Source organism: Sinocyclocheilus anshuiensis, unplaced genomic scaffold (assembly GCF_001515605.1).
Source record: "Sinocyclocheilus anshuiensis isolate Anshui unplaced genomic scaffold, SAMN03320099.WGS_v1.1 scaffold801, whole genome shotgun sequence".
In the NCBI taxonomy this organism is placed as follows: domain Eukaryota; kingdom Metazoa; phylum Chordata; class Actinopteri; order Cypriniformes; family Cyprinidae; genus Sinocyclocheilus; species Sinocyclocheilus anshuiensis.
The window spans coordinates 92,286-111,823 of record NW_015536541.1 but is presented as its reverse complement, the minus strand read 5'-3'; the positions used below and the strand labels follow the sequence as shown (position 1 = coordinate 111,823).

Genomic DNA, 19,538 nt, shown 5'->3' with positions numbered 1-19,538 from the left:
CGAATACGTGTACCGTTACACCCCTAATATATATATATATATATATATATATATATATATATATATGTGACGATGATAAACAATCCTAAAATGCTTTGAAACTACTAGACTTTGCACTCTGAGACACTGGTAAGTCTCATTAATTACCCATAGATATTTGGCAGCAAAATGAAATGGTAAATGCTCATCATATTTCAGTTCCAGTTGTTTGTCTAAATGATCAAATGATTGTTTTTGTTTTTTTTAACCATACTGTATGAGTAGAAATAAGATAGATGTCCATATAGTCTGTGTATGTCACAAATCACTCTTTTGAATCCGTTTTGTAATGAATCTGACTCATTTGTAATAAATCAGTAGTTGAACTAAATCTGTAAGATAATACATTTTAGATGTAGATATCGAACTTCATTACATTTTAAAGCACATTCCCTTTCAAAACATTGGCTATAAATGCATTTTAGCTTGAAGGTCACAATTTTAACATCATCATGCACAAACATCACAAGACTCATTGATTGTTGGAGTCGTTAAAAACAATGCTTTTCCCTTTAAATTTATAGCTTTTTAATTCAGTAAAATGTTCAATTTATTTGAGCATTCTATTTTTCTTTTGATAAACATTTAATTTTTAAGGTTGACAATAGCATGAAATTGTCCAGATGGAGTTTTAGAAGAGTGTCACAGATCTGGATGCAGTTACGGAGAATTATATAACATTAGTCATGGAGATGTTGAAATGCCTCCTCATCTGTGATTCATTGTTTAAAAAATCAGATGGCACAAATGCAGATCAAATGGAGTTCATATCTCTTGTGGAGCAGCAGTGTCTCCTTGTAGGAGTTTGTGTTCTGAATGGGTTTATCTCCAGGTGAATTCCATTCCGTGGGAATACTGCGTTTTCGACATTATACTTCACAATAAGATCTTTATGAGTCTCATTCTGGCCACTGTTATGTCAAACACCTGGTCTCAGTTCAGAAGGAATTTTAGATTAAACCCAACCTGCACCAGTTCTGACCACCCTGACAGCCTCATCTTCTTAACTTGCAGAGAAACCTTCTAGAGGAAGACTCGGATGAAGAGGAGGACTTTTTCCTGTAAGCCTGTAGTTTTGCATAATCATCCATGCATTGACAAATAAACTGGTCTTTAAGCATTAATTTTTGTTTGCACGCAGCTTTCCTAGCAAAGCTGTTTATGACAGTCTGTTTGGTTACTAAAATATTTGTTTTTTTTGCAGGAGAGGACCAACAGGACCAAGATTTGGAGGCCAAAATGAGAAAATTAGACAGTACGTATGTTTTTGTAGAACTGATTTTTTTCAGCTGGCTGAATTTGTTTACTTGCTTTGCCAACATCTTCATTTTCCTCATCACAAAAAATATTTACTTTTTTTTTTGTTTGTTAACTATGTATTTTTATATTTACTAGAAATATGTACATTCATATTCAATGTTTTGCGGTAGGGTTTACTTAACCTTTTTTTTTTTTTTTAACAAAAGTAATTTTTTTATAGAGCTATAATGTAACTCCATAAATTCATAACCACACTTTTGATGGAAGAAAAATTGACATACAATACAAAACAATACTGATTGGATGAAAACTACAAACACATTCTTACTGATGCTTACAAGACTATCACAATCTACAAGGCAGAGAGTAGAGGAGGGTCCAGTCTGAGTCAAGACTAAGACCAGAAGAGGGTCGAGTCCGAATCTAGACCGAGACCAGAAGAGGGTCGAGTCCGAATCAAGACCGAGACCATTCCATCGTCGAGTCCGAATCAAGACCGAGACCAGAAGAGGGTCGAGTCCGAATCTGCACATCTGGGTCAAGACAGAGACCAGAAGAAGGCTGAATCCTAGTCAAGACAGAGACCAGAAGAGGGTTGATTCCAAGTCAAGACTAAAATCAGAAGATAGTCACATCTGGGTCAAGACAGAGACCAGAAGAAGGCTGAATCCTAGTCAAGACAGAGACCAGAAGAGGATTGATTCCAAGTCAAGACTAAAATCAGAAGATAGTCACATCTGAATCAAGACAGAGACCAGAAGAGGGTCGAGTCCGAATCAAGACCGAGACCAGAAGAGGGTCGAGTCTGAATCAAGACCGAGACCAGAAGATGGTCGAGACCGAATCAAGACAGAGACCAGAAGAGGGTCGAGACTGAATCAAGACAGAGACCAGAAGAGGGTTGAGTCCGAATCAAGACCGAGACCAGAAGAGGGTCGAGTCCGAATCTAGACCGAGACTGGAAGAGGGTCGAGTCCGAATCAAGACCGAGACCAGAAGAGGGTCGAGTCCGAATCAAGACCGAGACCAGAAGAGGGTCGAGTCCGAATCAAGACCGAGACCAGAAGAGGGTCGAGTCCGAATCAAGACCGAGACCAGAAGAGGGTCGAGTCCGAATCAGGACCAAGACCAGAAGAGGGTCGAGTCCGGAACAAGACTGAGACCAGAAGAGGGTCGAGACTATGAAAATATGTTCTTACACATGGACTAAAGGACCAAGACCAAGAAAATATGGTCTTGGATTTGGACACGAAGACCAAGACCACAAAAAAATGTGGTCTGGGATTTGGCCTTGAGGACCAAGGCCATGAAAATAAGGTCTTGAACTCAACTGTGAAGTTGAGTTGGTCTTGACTACAGCAAAAAAAGGGGCTCACTGCCAAGTGTGCATGATATTCTGCTCTCCTGATACAGGCCGGGTACTTCCTTCAATGTGCATCAGTAGGATTTTTAATTTTTTGACCATTTTATCATCTGCCAGGTGAAAACCGTAGGTCTGATTCTTTGAAAAGCAATAGCTTTCAACAAGCTGCGCAGTCTGAGGTATCGTTGGCTCGGGGTTAGAATCTATTTTCAAATTTGAACAATTATGAATTTCCAAATACTAGTATGGGCTCAGGTTAGGAATGTGGAGACAGATATCTAATAATTTCCATTGGCAGTGTGTTGTGGAAGTCAGTTATTGACTGCGCAAGCACTGCCCATGCCTTTGTATCTTGCAGAGTTTATGTAACTCCTTATAATGACATCTGTGAAAACACCCACCCACAAACATACCTCCCATCTGAAAAGAAGGGAAGCACCGTAACCATCTGGGTTTCTATGAAACAACATAATATTTGCTGGCAAAAGTAAACAGCTACTCCCAATATTCAAAAATCTATGTCCTGTTCTTTGTTATGAAATTTGCTACATATTAATATGCTGCAGTAATTCTCCCAAAGGAAACCCAGCAGAGCTTTGCCCAGTGCAAGCAGCCACACGACACCAGGTTTACGTAACCATGCACTGCAGAGTGGAGTAACGTAGAGGTCTGCGCGGGTCTGTTTTTTTAGTCCCACTCCCGCAAGGTTATATTCCGCTCCCGCTATATATTCACTCTTTGTTCGCCCACTGTCCGCTTAGAATAATTTTCTTCCCGACCCGACCTTTCCCGCTAAATTTAGATATCGTTTCCAGAATCTCACATTTAAATTTGGAAGCTGCATTCAAAATCCACTTGGCTCAAAAATCTGAGGGGGCACGTGCCTCTTACGACATCTGTCATTTAAAATGATAGGCTAAGCAAAATATAAACAAAACCGAGTTGAACATCCTTATTCTGCTCTGTCACTCATCGACAGCCTGCCTGTTCTGTCTGAGGACCGTATTTACCACCGGTAGGCTACAGCCTGCTCTGAGCATCGTTATTCACATGCTGCGCAAAGACCTCGCAAATAAAATGCATGACTCAGAAAGCGCTGGTTCATGCGTGCAGCGCATGCACAACAGTCCTGAGTTAGGACTTGTTAGACGGCCTGCTCCCATTCAAATTACACCAGAGTTACCGAATGCCGCGGGAATGCAATCCTCTAGAGTAACGCATAAATCAATGGAATTTAATAGGAAACCTTGGAAAGTGAAGTTTCCCTAATGTTTTTTTTTCTTGCCTTTCTTGCCGTGGAAGTCTTGGATTCTTGCAGTTACCTCGTTTGTATCTGTGGGTTTTTGAAGTTGAAGGGGAACCACACATGGCAGGTACCCTCCCATGTGCATGAGATGTGCGAGGTTCTGCCCGATTGGTCTTTTGGCGCAGCTCATGGTGTGCTGTACTAGGGGGGTATCCAAACACAGAAGCAAGAGTCAAAACATCCTGTTCTCCGTTCATTCGCAGGGTAACCTGCATCCCAAAGCCATGCCATCCCTTGTGCCAGGTGTATGAGAGCAGCTAAATACCTCACAAGCTATTTAGTGCGTCCTTTGCATGTCACGTCTATGAGATCAAATAGTTCAAACTATTTGGATGTGTCTAGACCACGTCTAGCAAAACGTTCTCACCTCCCCACGACATTGCAGGGTCAACAGATCGTAGTCATAATGATATCTTGTTTAATCCCAAGCGGTTCTCTTAGAAATAATAGAATCACAGACTCAAACATGTGCTCCTAAGCTGTAAAAAATGTTCTGCTGAATCAATGGAAACACCAGATTGTTCCTCTCATGTTGTCTTCTCTGTCTTGATGGCCCATCAGGGTGCAGTCTCAGGTTGATGAGGTCATTGACGTCATGCAGGAGAACATCTCCAAAGTGATTGAACGTGGGGAACGGCTGGATGAGCTGCAGGATAAATCTGGTAAGATGGACATGGACAGATCACTATGAATCCTTAAGCACTTTGTGATTTGGTTGGATTCATGGGAATCAAGTCAAAAATGATTCATGAAACACAGTTTTTGAATAGCAGATCTTCTGCAATTAAAACCCTGTTCAAGTTCTTGATTGGGGTGGAAAATATGCAATATTTTAAATGTTAGCTTCCCAAATTTTGCAGTTTAGTTTAATTCACTTGTGCATTGCAGATTCCTCTGATTCTTCTAAAGCATATGTGAATTCAGGGCCAACGCTTATATCAGCGCATGAATAGATTGGGAAGCCGTGTGTAAGCAAACTATTATTCCAAATCAGTCACATTCAGTAGCTCACTACTCTTGACCAAACTTGATGCGGAGAACTGTGGGAAAGTGTTTTGAATTCCAATGGCATATGAATAAACCCTTCTGTTAGTTTCATATTTTGTTATACCTGAACCTCTAGTGTGTCGTGTCCCATTTCTGTTATTCCGTACATTTGGGTATTGCCAGGAGACATATGGCTAGGTTAGTGGGTAAAATGTCCCGTGTCCTACACGGTGGTGTGGTATTTTTCTCATTTTAGGCCCAGATGTGAAAAATAATCCACCTGTGTGCAAAAGACTTTTTCAGATGGTTTTGTTCAAGCTGATCTGAGATTAGTTACTAGTCTCATAACATTAAGTAGTGGAGTCAAATGAGCTAAAGCAGGTTCAAGCATAGCGTCCATGTGACAAAGCCACATGTCTGGTCCTGTTTTTGTTTATAGCTGTATACGAAAGCACATTTTGAGACCCGCATGGTGATGGTGAGGCTGAGGTAACAGGAGTCACTGTGTTCAGAGTTGTGAAGTTCGAGCGGATCTTGTAGTTTTACATTGATTCGATTTTAAAGAGGAAAATAAAAGAGGTGACGTGTGTAATTTTCACACCTCAGAGTTATGATGATTTCCATTGGTTGGTTTTAAGCTGCTCGGAATGCTCAAATACCTTAATACACACATAATATTACTTAATATGAAATTAGTGGTATGAAGTGTCAAGCAGTGTTGTTATGTTGTTACAGTTGTTAAATTACATGTCAGTATGAAAATCAAAACAGGACTCTTCTGAGCTCAAATACATTTTCTTTGTTTACTACACTTACCTACAGTACATTTTGCTTCCTTGCTGAAACTGCAATGCATTGTTTGCAACTAGAGAACAAGTAGCTTTATAGTGCAGCATCTGGAAGACATTGTCACTCACTAAGGAGAATGTATTCCACATGTTGACTGCAATACTGTCTTTATACTAAAGGTGAATCTATAGACTGATCCATAAGACTAATTTCTTGAATTTTTAAGGCTAAATGCAAAGAAACCGTCTGCACCTGTGTTCTTTGTATCTTTCTGGCTGTACACACATTCATCCTCTATGGTATTGTTGAATGGCAGCTGGTATGATCTCAGCTTTATTGATTCTTGTTCTTGCACTAATGAGGCTGGACGGTGTTTTAGTTGGTCCCACATGTTGCAGAGCTCTTAACATCCCAAAACAGTATAATGAAATTCAACAAGCATCTCCTGGAGATGAATACAATCCATATAAAACAATCACAGTTGTTTAGGAGTGTATATAGTTGTATTATAATTAACATGCATGGAAGACAACCTTATTACTGATCTCCTTTTGTCCAATGACTTTCAGAAAGCCTATCGGACAATGCATCGGCGTTCAGCAGTAGAGCCAAGCATCTTCACAGAAGGATGTGGTGGAGAGACATGAAGGTGAGCCTCCATCCTGATGGTCTACCAATTCTGAAGGGCCTTTGTTGTTAAGGTTGTTGTGTAAAATCACTGTATGGTGATTTACAACTACAAAACCTCACCGTGGCATTTTCCTAAACATCCGTGTTTCACAGCGCATGTGGAAATTTGCCTGATCCTTGATGTGATCGTGGGGATAATGGACTTGTTAATGATTTTCAGTCTTGTTCAATTTTTGTTTTTTAATACCTGAAGAATATGCAAAAGTATGGTATTTCAGGTAAAAGGTGTCCCTACTGTTAGGGCTAAAGCTGCAATAAGTGACATGATAATAAATGGCAAGTATGACATTTCAGTTTGTTGACTTAACATGGTCAGATTCAAATGTTCAATGTCATTTATTAAATGGGGTCTCCACCTCAGAGATAATCACCATACTTATAATGAAACACCATATTTAAAAACATACTAATCATATCATATAATACAATATAATTGTTGTTACAACAGTAAAGCCACATGAAATATTTACTCAATCTGTATTGAGTAAAAGTATATTAAATCATTTTATCAAAATAATTATGCAAAATTTACACAAAATTTCCTAAAGTGATCATTTTGAAGAAGTGTGAACTTTAACACAAAATGTTAATTATTTTTAGATGATATACAATTATTATATAATATAATATACTATGTTAATTGTTAAATTATGCAAAACATAATGCAAAGCATCCCCCCCCCCCCACCATCTCATACATTTACAGTGGGTGTAGAAAAGAATCACCCATTTTGTTGCTTTGCAGTCTGAAATGAAGACGGACACAGTTTTTGTTTTATCCAGCTGCATTTACTCAGTGCAACTTATAACATCCAAGTGAAAGATATAACACCAACATGTCAGAAAAAAATAAAAACCAGAATCACTGAGTTGGAAAAAGGATCACCTCCTTGTGTCAGTATTTTGTTGAACCACCTTTTGCTTTAATTACAGCCTTTAGTCTGTTGGGATATGTCTCTGTCTCTACTAACTTTGCACATCTAGACTTTGCAATATTTGGCCACTCTTCTTTGCAGAACTGCTCGAGTTCAGTTCAATTTTTGTCTCTACTAACTTTGCACATCTAGACTTTGCAATATTTGGCCAGTCTTCTTTGCAGAACTGCTCGAGTTCAGTTCAATTTGATGCTGACCATTTTTCTTAATAATAGACTTCACTGTGCTTCTAGGCATTGATAAAGCATTTGACATTTTTTTTGTATCCATCTCCTGACTTGTGCCTGTTTACAACTTTATCCCGGAAATCTTCTGACTGTGCCTTGCCACCCATACCTGATTGTTTGCTTCAGGTGCACTTCTGAGGACTGAAATGCTCCAGGAAAGCTCTTTTCATGCTGAGCTAATCAAAATGATCACAGCTGAAAGTCAAATGGTTTTGTGTGCCATTGAGAAGGTGATTAGCTACACCTGATTGAGTTTACAAGTCATTTTTAGGAGGGGGTGATCCTTTTTTTTTTCCTGACAAGGTGGTGTTATATCTTTCACTTGGATGTTATAAGTTGCACTGAGTAAATACAGCTGGATAAAACAAAAACTTTGTCCATCTTCATTTCAGGCTGCAAAGCAACAAAATGTGATTATTTTAAAGGGGGTGATTATTTTCTATACCCACTGTATATGATATTTTGTGATCCGTATATGTAACAAAATGTGTTGCTCCATCAATGTTCAATAATAAGATATAATATATAATATAAAATATATGTATTTTCTGAAATCATACACTGTGGAGGCTCATTTTCCTTAAGGTGTGCCTTTAGCCACATTGTACACTATATAATTTTTGCCTTTGGTTTTCTCTTCTATCCCCAGATGAAAATGGTTATAGCACTGGTGGTTGTCATCCTTCTCCTCATCATAATCAGTAAGTCCACTCCAGACACACATTTTAACCTCAAGAATTTAACCATATAAAGGGGGAAAATTTAGATCGGTCAGTACAATCCATTTGGTTTCATGCTGAGGCTGGGGGCATTTGATTTTCTCCTGATTTTGCAAACTTCTTTTCCCTCTTTTTTTTTTGTTTTGTTTTTGCAGTTCCTGTGATCTTGCGGTATCGCTAGTCTCTGGCAGGGAGGTTAGAGGCATGATGTACTCTTCCTCCCTCCTCTCTCTCGTCTTTCTGCTGTCATTCCTCCGTACCAGAGGGGGCGCTGCATAGGGTTGGGCTGCCCACTGTATTTGCCTATTTTGGCAGAGTCTGGAAACATAACAAACGGGCAGAGTTTACAACACTGGTGCAGACCAATCTCTTGTATGCGCACAAACACAATGGTTATTTTGTTGTACATGCATTCAGTAAGACTAAAGAAAATTAAAGATTTACTATACACAATGAAACATGGAGAAAAAAATGTTAGCCCTGCATTCCAGTGGTATTTCGATATACCTGTTTATAGTTAATTAGACGTTAGAGCCGTTCCGCTTACACCATAATACACACGTTTATCAATTAAACTGGATCCATTTCCCACAAAGGTAGGTCTAGAATACGGTCTTCTCAGGTGGGTGGGGCCAAACGGGAAACCTGATGATGTCACACTGTACCATGGCTGTGATGTCATCATCTGTATAACTCCTGTAAGTTTTAACATGGGCAAAACATTGGGTATAATTCAAGTTAGTCTGAAAGGCAACAAGTAATGCTACTTAATATTTGCTGCTATTGCTGTAATGTTGTTTGCATATTTGGCAACTAAGTTTTAATTGACTGTGGTTAATTGTGTTGAGTTGGTTATTATTTTATATATGAAGGAATTCTTATCGGCATTTTTAACAGTTTATCATGCTTGTAAAATGGATTATGTAAAAATTGTAGTTATCTTCACTGGTCACTGGTGTAATTTTAACAGCTTGTTATAGGTCAGTAATGTGATAGTTGTGTGTGATGATGATTTGGTTGACTGTTGCTGAAGGTGACCTGAACACATCTGTACATTTGGTTTAATCCATATTATTTTACAGAATTTTTTTTTTTTGGTTTTGTTATATTTATTTGTAAATATCTATTCCCTAAGTCAGTCAGCACTGGCTTTCCATTGGAAGACTGTGAAATAATCTTGCATTTAAAATAAAGCGATTTTAAAGGGCATCTGATCTGATTCATTGCGTTGGAATTGAGGTGTCTTCAGTCCTGGCGTGATAAGACAGGATTACAGCAAGAAGCAATATATCAAACAATACAGGACTCGATGATAACAAAAAAAAACTTTTGTGTTCAGTCTCCCCAAGAAACTTTGCGAATGCATTAGTTTTGCAACGAACGCAACATTTCATGCTTTTGCGAGTGAACGCAAAGTTTCTCAGGAGAGCCCAGTCCTTTTGAGAGAAGACACAAAAGTTTTGTGAGAACGCAAAGGCATTGAAATATTTATGGGCTCCATAGAAAGGCCTTTAACTCGTGTTTTCATGACATGGGTGATGCTTTAGAACAGTGTTTCTCAACCAGGGGTCCGTGGACCCCTAGTGGTCCTTGACGTAAGGCCAGGGGGTCCGTATAAAGTATGAATTTTTGTATAAATTTTGTATATTTTGACATGACATGTTCCCATGAAAGAAAAATGGCCAAAATACTGGACAAGTCAACTAACTTGAATAATACTTGACTGCATTTGGTCCTCACAAAGACACAAATGATACATAGATGAGTAAATTTTGTTCTGGGGGTCCTTGAGGATGGTTCTGAATTGGACTGGGGTCCAGTACACCAAAAGGTTGAGATTCACTGCTTTAGAACATGTTCAGTGGGTTCATACACTATATGGTTCATAATTCCCTTTTTATATATCTCCAAATATTTACAGCGTAACTCTGTTGACCTGAACTATACTTACCAAGGTAAATGGCTTGTCATTGTCATTTAAAACATTAACATTTATGGTTTATTATTAAAGTCTTTTTATAGCACGATGTGTTGTTGAAAGTTGAAAATCAACGCCTTGGTCAGCCCTTAAAGTTCTGATTCAAACACCAGCTCCTGAGTCTTACTCCTTTAGATCTGTTTTCATTCCCCTTTAAGCGTTGAGCATTGCATTCCTCACACTGAATTACTTTCTTTCAGCCTTTTATCCCTCTGTTCCAGCATTTTGTCTGTTCTTCTCGTCTCAGTCATGTACTCTGGTTCCCATGTGTTCATGGCAGACAGCTTCACTCCATCTGTACTGGCCATGGTTGGACAGAAACAGGCAAAGAATACTGTAGTAGTAGGCTAGATGAAATCTCAATAAGCATCCAGTATCCAAGGCTCTGCATTCCTTATATCTGTTTCAGACTTTTGAATGGAGAGACGTATATATGTATGTATGTATGTATGTATGCATGTATGTATAGTTGCACAGTCAATAAATGCTACTGAATGTTTGTTGCAAGTCTACAGTTCTGAACTTGCTGGAAATGTCTTCAATACTCAGAAACAAAAGGCCCTCATGATATGTTTTGTACTCTTTTCAGACCGATATCTTAAATCCAGAATCCTATGTCTGTATGGAGTTTGTAAAAGACATAGGTGGGACTGCAGATATGAACTGGATAGGCGGAAAGAATGTTAAAGACTTGGCTGAAGGAATGTAAGCTGTGATTCTGCAGCATTCTTCATTGTCAGCATCTCCAGTTACTGCCATAGATTGAGCATTTGACATGAAGGATTTAATTGGACATGATTTGCAAGCATGGTCTTGTAAATGCAGGGTGTTTCTGGCAAATGTCTTGTTTTCTGCAATCTCCCATAAATCTGATGTGGTGATAGATGAAATGAAGCCTGCGAGGTGAAAGCTGAGAGCTCTGATGGTGGTCCTGAAGAATGGCCAGAAGGTTGCAAGCAAAGGTGTTGAAAAGAAAAGATGTTAAAACTTCCAGCCTCTCTTGGATACCACTCACATTATAGCATAACTATAATGTTATGATTGATGTCATAACATTATAGTGCAAAATATTAAACCAAGTGGCATTTATTTTTAGGACCTCAAGTGTACTTTTCAGGCAAAACGTTTCCCAAAAACAAGTCTGACAGATTATAAAACAGATATTCAGCATCAAGAATATAACATTTTCAAGAATATGTAACCTATTCTATGCAATGAACGACTCTGCTACGTCACCTGTATGAACTTAAGGAGAACTGACAATTACTAAAAATCAGCTTCATACCACTTTGTTTACAAGTCATTGAAAATTGCTCAGAAAAGTGAAGCTAGTTGTAAAAAATACAATGAAATCCATCCATACAAAAAAAAAAAAATTGAGACATCAACAGTTTTGGGAAAAAAAATGTGTGCCAAGGTGTCCTTGCTAGGTGTATGTCAGTAACTTGAAAAGCCCCCATATTATTATGTAAATAATAAAAAAAGTCCATTAATTAAACTTTTTTTATAGCCATTGTTGCTATTATGACATCCCTTTTCTTTTTCAAAAAGTTTGTCTTGCAGTTGTACAGTTTCCCATATATTAGCAAACATTTACATTTATTTCCTGTAATACTATATTGGAATATGCATGTTTGTCATATACATGCTAAACTAGATTCATGTTTTAATTTATCAGTAAATGCTCATTGTTCAGGTGCTACCTTTACCGTTTTGCATAAAGAGGTATACAATGTACAACACATTTATACCTATCCATTGTTTAACCCTTCACCTGCACACACTAACGAAAACAAGACAAAGGGTCTCAGGATTAAGTAAGAATGTTTATGAGCACTGTCAGAAACAAGGAAGAGTGTGTACTAGTAAGGTATTTGTATTACTAAATTTCACAGAAGACTTAGCAAACACAAACAAAACAAAACAAATGGCCACCATGAAGACAAATTCATATATTGATTCTGAAGCCTGACGCTGTTATTCGTGTTACATTAAATTGTCACAAATGCCATCATCAAGCATGTAACATTTCAAACAAGCATTGACGCCTGCTACTGTTTGCATCACGTTCTGACCCCTTTAGCTAAACGCCACATGTAAACCAACACTGCAGACCTCCCCCATGAGCTGTCCGGTAGGGGTAACTCTAACCAAATTTACCCCCTCTTAGCAGCCTGTCTTGGGTTCCCCATAGCGAGATCCCCGGCTGCAAATTACCAGCAGCAAACCGATAGGTCCACATACACCGCATCACCCAAATTAGAAAGCAGCAGAAAGGTATGCACTCCCCCAGTAGTCACCTTCTGAATCACACACACACACGCGCGCTAGTTTGTTAGGTACATTACATAAGTAATCACTACAATACCCAGTGGGAAAATGCTTGCGCATACAAACCAATAAATAACACTTGGACAAAAAGCCCTGTGTTCACCTGTGGTCGCCCTTGCATTCCTGCACACAAAAGCAAAACAAACAGCACACAAACCAACCCACACATGCTCCGATATGCCCTCCAAGAGGAGGTGGCAAAGACAGAACACTGAAAAGATCTTTTTATTGGGGCAATCCCTCAAGCACACAGAATCCCTCCTTTTCTTCCGTCCCTCTTTGAGTCTCTCACTCCTTCCTTCCCTCCCTCCCTTTCCTCCCTGACTGTATAAATAAGTCCGAGTGTAATGTGCGTGGACTCAGAGAAACTGCCTCCAAACCTGAAGACACAAACTGTGGGATCACAGACATCAAAGCGAGACATCAACCACCAATCAAAGTGAGACGCCCCAATCAGCCCCTCAAAGGCAACCCTTTACACAACCGAGAGAAGGTCAGTGGGAACGGAAGATTGAATAGGCTCAGGTGAGAGGTCATTAGTGGAATGCCAGTGAAGTGAGCGGCTCCGGTTACACTTGTGAGGTAAAAGGGAAAGAACAGATTAGTGCCGGAGCTAAAGAGGACAAGGCAGACAAGTGATCCACAAAAAGAGTAGATTCACCTCTGCGTAAACCTACTTCCTGGAGGTAGAGCATCAGATAAAGACAGAAAGAAGTTTCTAGGTATCTGTGGTCCACCTCAACATGTGGTTTTTGGCTGTGTTGTGGGCTTCCTGCCTGCTGATGGGCACCCATGCTCAAAGCAGCACTAGTTTTCGTCGGGCGAATGCCGGCAATGGTCGTTGCCAGTACACCTTCACGGTGAACAGCCCTACAGAGGCCAGTTGTCCATCACCAGGTTCAAGTCCCGAGATGGAGGCCCTGAAATCTCGCCTGGGGCTGCTAGAGGCACTGGTTGCCCGCCTCGTAGGAGGGGACGCCTTGTCAGAGTCATCCCAGGGCTCTGGATCTCAGTCAGGCCTCCAGGATGCATACAACCAGGTGATGGGGGAGAATGCCCAGCTCCAGAGAGAGAAGCAAAGACTGGACAGACAGGTTCAGGACCTGCAGCAGAGGATGGAAGAGCTCCGCCAGGAGGCTGAGAGGTTGAGGAGCAGACCCTGCATGCAACAACCTCCTCCAAGAGTGCCGCAAAATGACAACAGCTTCAGACCAGGATCAGGTGAGTACTGACAACCAAGCAATTTGTTAAGATTCATCTCACACCAAATTGTCTTTTGGCAAAGGTTAGCCAAATGTTCACTACCTTATATAGCTGCGGTGTGCATTCCTAGAAAAAATTAACAAAATTTGTACAAAATAAGTACAAGAACTTGTCAAGGGGCAGTACCCTCAAAGGGGCAACTTTGTGCCTTATTACACAGTGGTAACTTAAGGGTACATATTAGTACTCTAAGATGCTAAAATGTATTCTTTGGGGGAAAATAAGGTACAGAGGTGTCCCTTTGAGGGTATTGTCCCAGTGACAAGCTGTCGTACCCATAAAGATTCCAATTCTGACAAAGTGTGAAAGATTTCCAATACCTATTTTTGTTTTGTCAATATACAGTCCAATACTGTTAATGATTGAAACCATCTGTATGATGTAGTTTTGTGAACGTATTTTTGTTTTATAACTAGTAATCTAACTTTTGTGGTTACTAAAATTTTAAAACAACTGAGCCGTGACAAGTAAACAGGTGTGGTGTCTGGGAAGGCAGAGGGTGTAAGCAAATTGGCATGCTAGGGTCACTGGCACCATAGAAAAGACTCATAACGGTTTATGTGTACATTTCCATAGTTATACCTGCCTGGAAGTGTGAGTCATATTTCGGGTGGTATGGGTGAGCAGGTCATTGTGTTCATTTCAAAGCAGGAGGGAACAGTATAGATAGAGCAGAGTTGAACTAAGTGCCTCCCTGTCATTGTAAGAGCAGGGCAAGAGAAGCGAGAGACTGAGAGAGACATGAGGGTGTTGGGGGCAAGCTTCTAAAGCAGTAAAACATAAGTACTGTGCTAATACTCAGCAATAAACTCTGCTCCCAGCAGACCGCTGACGGATGCTGCGTGAGGAGGGGTGGAGGTCAGGGGTAACTGATCCCTACTGGGGTTGTTAGTGTAAGTGTTGGTACCTTAAAACGGTTAAACTTTACTGACATATTCTTTTAACAAAAATAATATTTAAGCAAGCAACCAAGTTGCTATTCTGTACTATAGCATGATGTAGAGTAGGATACCACAGTTCTATAAACAAAGTTAATATTGAGCAACTTACATGTTAGACACAATTTGGTCATTTTTTCCCAAATGAATTGTATTTTTTAAAGGTTTTTCTCCCCACCAGCTTCTCTTTTCCATGTTCTGCCATATTTGACATCTGTTCTGCTTCTCACACTGACACCGGTGATCAGCACCACAGCTCCTCACATCTGCACCATACATCATGTAAAAAAAAAAACAACACATGAAAAATTAAGACAGTGTTTAATAAGACAGAGGACAGAAGCAATGGACTGTGGAGACCCTCTGTGGAAGACAGATTCCGGCTCTTTGAGATTGAAAAGAACACAGGCCATCTGTCTTGCACATCCTCACCCTCTTGGATTCAGTGTTTTGCTTGTAAGTTCACAGTCCCTTTAGCACCCTAAATATCCTATAGCAAGGTTTAAAGGTGCCCTTAATACTTGTTTATGTTGCTCTGGCTGATGGCAGTCATCTTGGGCTGACACTTAGCAGCGTGAATGTAGCATCATGCAAAAGCAAAGATTTTCAGGTACTGATGCCATTGTAGAAATGCACATTTTAATTTAGTATTAGGTAATGATAACTGCAATCTTTATCTAATGTGAATGTGAATGTCAAAAGTACTATTTATTTCAGTGTAATTTTAATGAGGAAAAATGAACACGCTGAACATGCTGAACATGCAAACAGTCCTTGCAATAAAAAAATATAAAAAAAGATCAGGAACCTTGTGCCATTTGGCCATATGGATGTTGTCAGTGTCACCTCATTGAGTACGAACATACAAATGTGTAATCTTGATGTCTTGCCTCTGGAGATTGAACTGTTTTGGAAATCTTCACTCAGATGTTTTAAGTGAAAGCAATTCTCATTTAGAATTATAAGTGTTGGCATCTGCTTCACAGACTAGAGTTGCAAAACCCAATTTAAACAATACAAAAAAAAAAAACCCTCCAAAGTCTTCAAGATGTTAGATGGGAAGGCTCTTGCAAATAAAGTAGCCTGCAACACGCTACCAGCTGGTCCAGAGGGTTCTTGAAGATCTGCTTGATCTCTCCGGGAACCATTAGGCACGTTATACAGATAAGCACAAACACCTGCAAACAAACCTTCGGAATTACATGCTTTTGTTGTCTAGTAGTGACGCATAGATCCTGTGTCCATGAGCATGTGTTGATTGTAGGGATAAAGGCTGCAATCTTTATCTAATGTGAATGTGAATGTCAAAAGTACTATTTATTTCAGTGTAATTTTAATTAGGAAAAATGAACACGCTGAACATGCTGAACATGCAAACAGTCCTTGCAATAAAAAAAATTAAAAAAAGATCAGGAACCTTGTGCCATTTGGCCATATGGATGTTGTCAGTGTCACCTCATTGAGTACGAACATACAAATGTGTAATCTTGATGTCTTGCCTCTGGAGATTGAACTGTTTTGGAAATCTTCACTCAGATGTTTTAAGTGAAAGCAATTCTCATTTAGAATTATAAGTGTTGGCATCTGCTTCACAGACTAGAGTTGCAAAACCCAATTTAAACAATACAAAAAAAAAAAACCCTCCAAAGTCTTCAAGATGTTAGATGGGAAGGCTCTTGCAAATAAAGTAGCCTGCAACACGCTACCAGCTGGTCCAGAGGGTTCTTGAAGATCTGCTTGATCTCTCCGGGAACCATTAGGCACGTTATACAGATAAGCACAAACACCTGCAAACAAACCTTAGGAATTACATGCTTTTGTTGTCTAGTAGTGACGCATAGATCCTGTGTCCATGAGCATGTGTTGATTATAGGGATAAAGGACAGTAACTACAGACCCTCCCACTGCAGGTCTGAGCAGGCTATCATCGGCAGAAGCACCAGTCGGAGTCCTTTTTAACTCTTGTCACAGCAATCAATCAAAGTCAGCTTCCAGATGTTCATATCTCAAAGTGTAACATTATAAAAGCCTGTAAACATGTTAGCACATGATCAGACAATGATAATGTGGCACCATAGTTTGTCATAGGGCTTAACAGAAGTCATTTAGTCCTTGGGCAATTAAGTGTCATAAAATGAAAGGAGTGGGGATAATGTGAGTTGTTCAGGTCCTCTCTGCATTTTTATTGGGACCAAACAAAACTATACAAATTTCCAACAAGGTTTTCTCAACCATCTTCCACTGTTTGGTATTTCTTCATCAGAAAATGACACAAGTTGGCTTTGCTTTTGTTTGAGATTGCTAACCAGGGTGTGTGAATACGCACCCTGCTGTGCACGTCTGAGTTTCGGATGTGTAATGGGAGGTCTGGAGTCTTTCAGGCTCTGGGACAGCTGGGAATCTACTCAGGGCTGTTTATTTCCTTCTGTTAGATTCCTAACTGTCAGTAGAGCTGCCAGTCCCCCAAAACCATGCAACATACCTCTCTCATGCAACTCAGGATCAATACCAAGCCCTACTCAACTTGTTTAGATTTCTGTCATGGCACTCTGGGATACTGGTGGATCTCAGCTGAGAGTCGATTATCTCTTTTTGACCATGCACCAAGAGCTTGTAACACTCCAAAGAGAAAGGAAAAATTGAAATCGCATCATATGACCCCTTTAACATTATCTGGTTACTCTAGACTGCAATTAAGGGACTGTAAACATCCCCAGACCATAACAGCATCATGTGCCTTTGCCTTTTAGGACCTGCACTCTCCCACCTGGTATCAAGGCCTGTGAATACACGAGGAGACAAAAGCAGTTTAAGAGGTATGGGGTAACAAGGGTATATTTACACTAGCAGAAAACAAACTGCACCATCATAATAGATGAATCCACGTCCATTTTGCACAATGGAAATGGTCTTCCAAACAAGAGTTCTTTGATATTCTGACTGCAATGTCATGGTCTCTAGTTGCCATTCTTATAGTGAAGGCTTGACAAATGTAAACCTTCACAAGCACGTCTCAATCCCGAGTATGTGAATTCCTGTCCTCATGCTCTCCTAGATTCTGCATGGCATTACAAGAATCCTGGATACCAGGAGCTGACGGCGGTAGTCACTGAGGTTTCTGCCCCAAATCTGGAAGGTCCAACGGACATCTCAGGTGAGAGTCACACCCAAACTCTAGCCTTTCACTCAAAAGTGACAATCTAGTAAATATCTTCCGATACTGTCAAAGAATGCTGATATATATATATAAATACATCATGCTCCTACATCTCAGCTGCCTGAAAAAATGACACCATGCACATAGTATTCATTCCTGCTGACAGCACTAACACAAATACTGCTATTTTTACCAATTCATTTGCGTCTAAAATAATCTAGTTTATAAAAGGAGCTGTGTATGTTTACGAAGGCGCCAAAATGGTAATGTGAATCACTTGATAGGACCATGTTTCTAAACAAAGACATCAAGGTTCGGGTTGTTCCCAGGAAGTCCTTTGAATTCTGCCAACCATCCCTTCCCCCAGTACCTCTCTCTTACAGGGTATTTTAGGAAAGGGTAAGTTATGCTTCTAATCTTTTACACTCAAAGGAATGATAGGACAAGGTGTCCTCTCTTCCACCTTTAGCCGTATTTCGCAGATTTTGGTTCAACGGGGTCTCCTTTCAACCCGTCACTGGCTCCATGTGCAATCTGAAATTGATGTTTCCTCAAAATCATTTGGTTTTCCAACAATTGTCCAATCTCTTGATTTTTCAGGCTGTGGTGATCTGGTGTGGGTCCAGGAGCCTGAGGTGCACCGCAAGGCTGACAGCATTGCTGGTAAATACGGTGTCTGGATGCAAGACCCAGAAGCTAAAGAACCTTATGGTCTAGAGATGGTATGGCGCATTGATGCCATAGGGTCTGAAGTTCGTCAACTCTTCGGGTATGAAAACATGGACCAGCTGTCACGGGGCTTTCCCACTAAAGTCCTCCTCTTGCCAGAATCTATGGAGAGCACGGGTGCCACAATGTACAGAGGCTCCTTGTACTACCAACGAAGACTCAGCCGCACCCTTCTAAGATACGATCTACAATCAGAGAGCATTGCTGCCCGCCGTGATCTTCCCCATGCTGGCTTTCATGGTCAGTTCCCCTACTCCTGGGGAGGCTACACAGACATTGACCTGGCAGTAGATGAGAATGGTCTATGGGCCATATACAGCACCAACAAAGCCAAGGGTGCTATTATGATCTCCCAGCTGGACCCTCACAACCTGGAGGTGAAGGGCACCTGGGAGACTAAAATCCGCAAGACATCCGTGGCCAATGCTTTTATGATCTGTGGCAATCTGTATACGGTAGCTAGTTACACCTTGCCAAACACCACCATAAATTACATGTATGACACTGCAACCAACCAGGATAAATCGATCTCAGTGCCGTTCAAAAACCGCTATCGCTACAACAGCATGGTAGACTATAACCCAGCACAGAGAAAGCTATATGCTTGGGATAACTATTACATGGTATCTTATAATGTGAGACTAGGCAAGCAGGAGTAAAGTGAAGACATCAGCATAAATTTCCATATCACCCAGTTTATAGACTCGTTTTGTAATGTTTTAATATTAACATCCAGAGGAACAGCTATTGTTGGATTTACTGGAATTCAAAGACAATCATAGACAACTGGACAAGAATCAAGTATAAGTATGCTGATGACATTAATAA

General features: G+C 40.1%; 1 protein-coding gene across 3 annotated transcripts in view; it reads left to right on the top strand.

The window, feature by feature from the left end:
• Positions 1 to 19,532, top strand: part of LOC107697243 (myocilin-like) — a 25,993-nt gene extending 6,461 nt beyond the window's left edge. For 2 of the 3 annotated variants that reach the window (XM_016497963.1, XM_016497972.1), the window contains exons 3-10: positions 1,054 to 1,100; positions 1,244 to 1,294; positions 4,530 to 4,630; positions 6,314 to 6,393; positions 8,245 to 8,296; positions 17,575 to 17,640; positions 17,880 to 17,978; positions 18,582 to 19,532. In XM_016497963.1, the coding sequence (XP_016353449.1) occupies positions 1,054 to 1,100; positions 1,244 to 1,294; positions 4,530 to 4,630; positions 6,314 to 6,393; positions 8,245 to 8,296; positions 17,575 to 17,640; positions 17,880 to 17,978; positions 18,582 to 19,369 (1,284 nt within the window). In that variant the 3' untranslated portion in view covers positions 19,370 to 19,532. Of the gene's footprint in view, positions 1 to 1,053; positions 1,101 to 1,243; positions 1,295 to 4,529; positions 4,631 to 6,313; positions 6,394 to 8,244; positions 8,297 to 12,291; positions 13,845 to 17,574; positions 17,641 to 17,879; positions 17,979 to 18,581 lie in introns of those variants that run through there. The other variant, XM_016497958.1, reaches the window with a different exon arrangement.
• Positions 19,533 to 19,538: the final 6 nt, after the last annotated feature.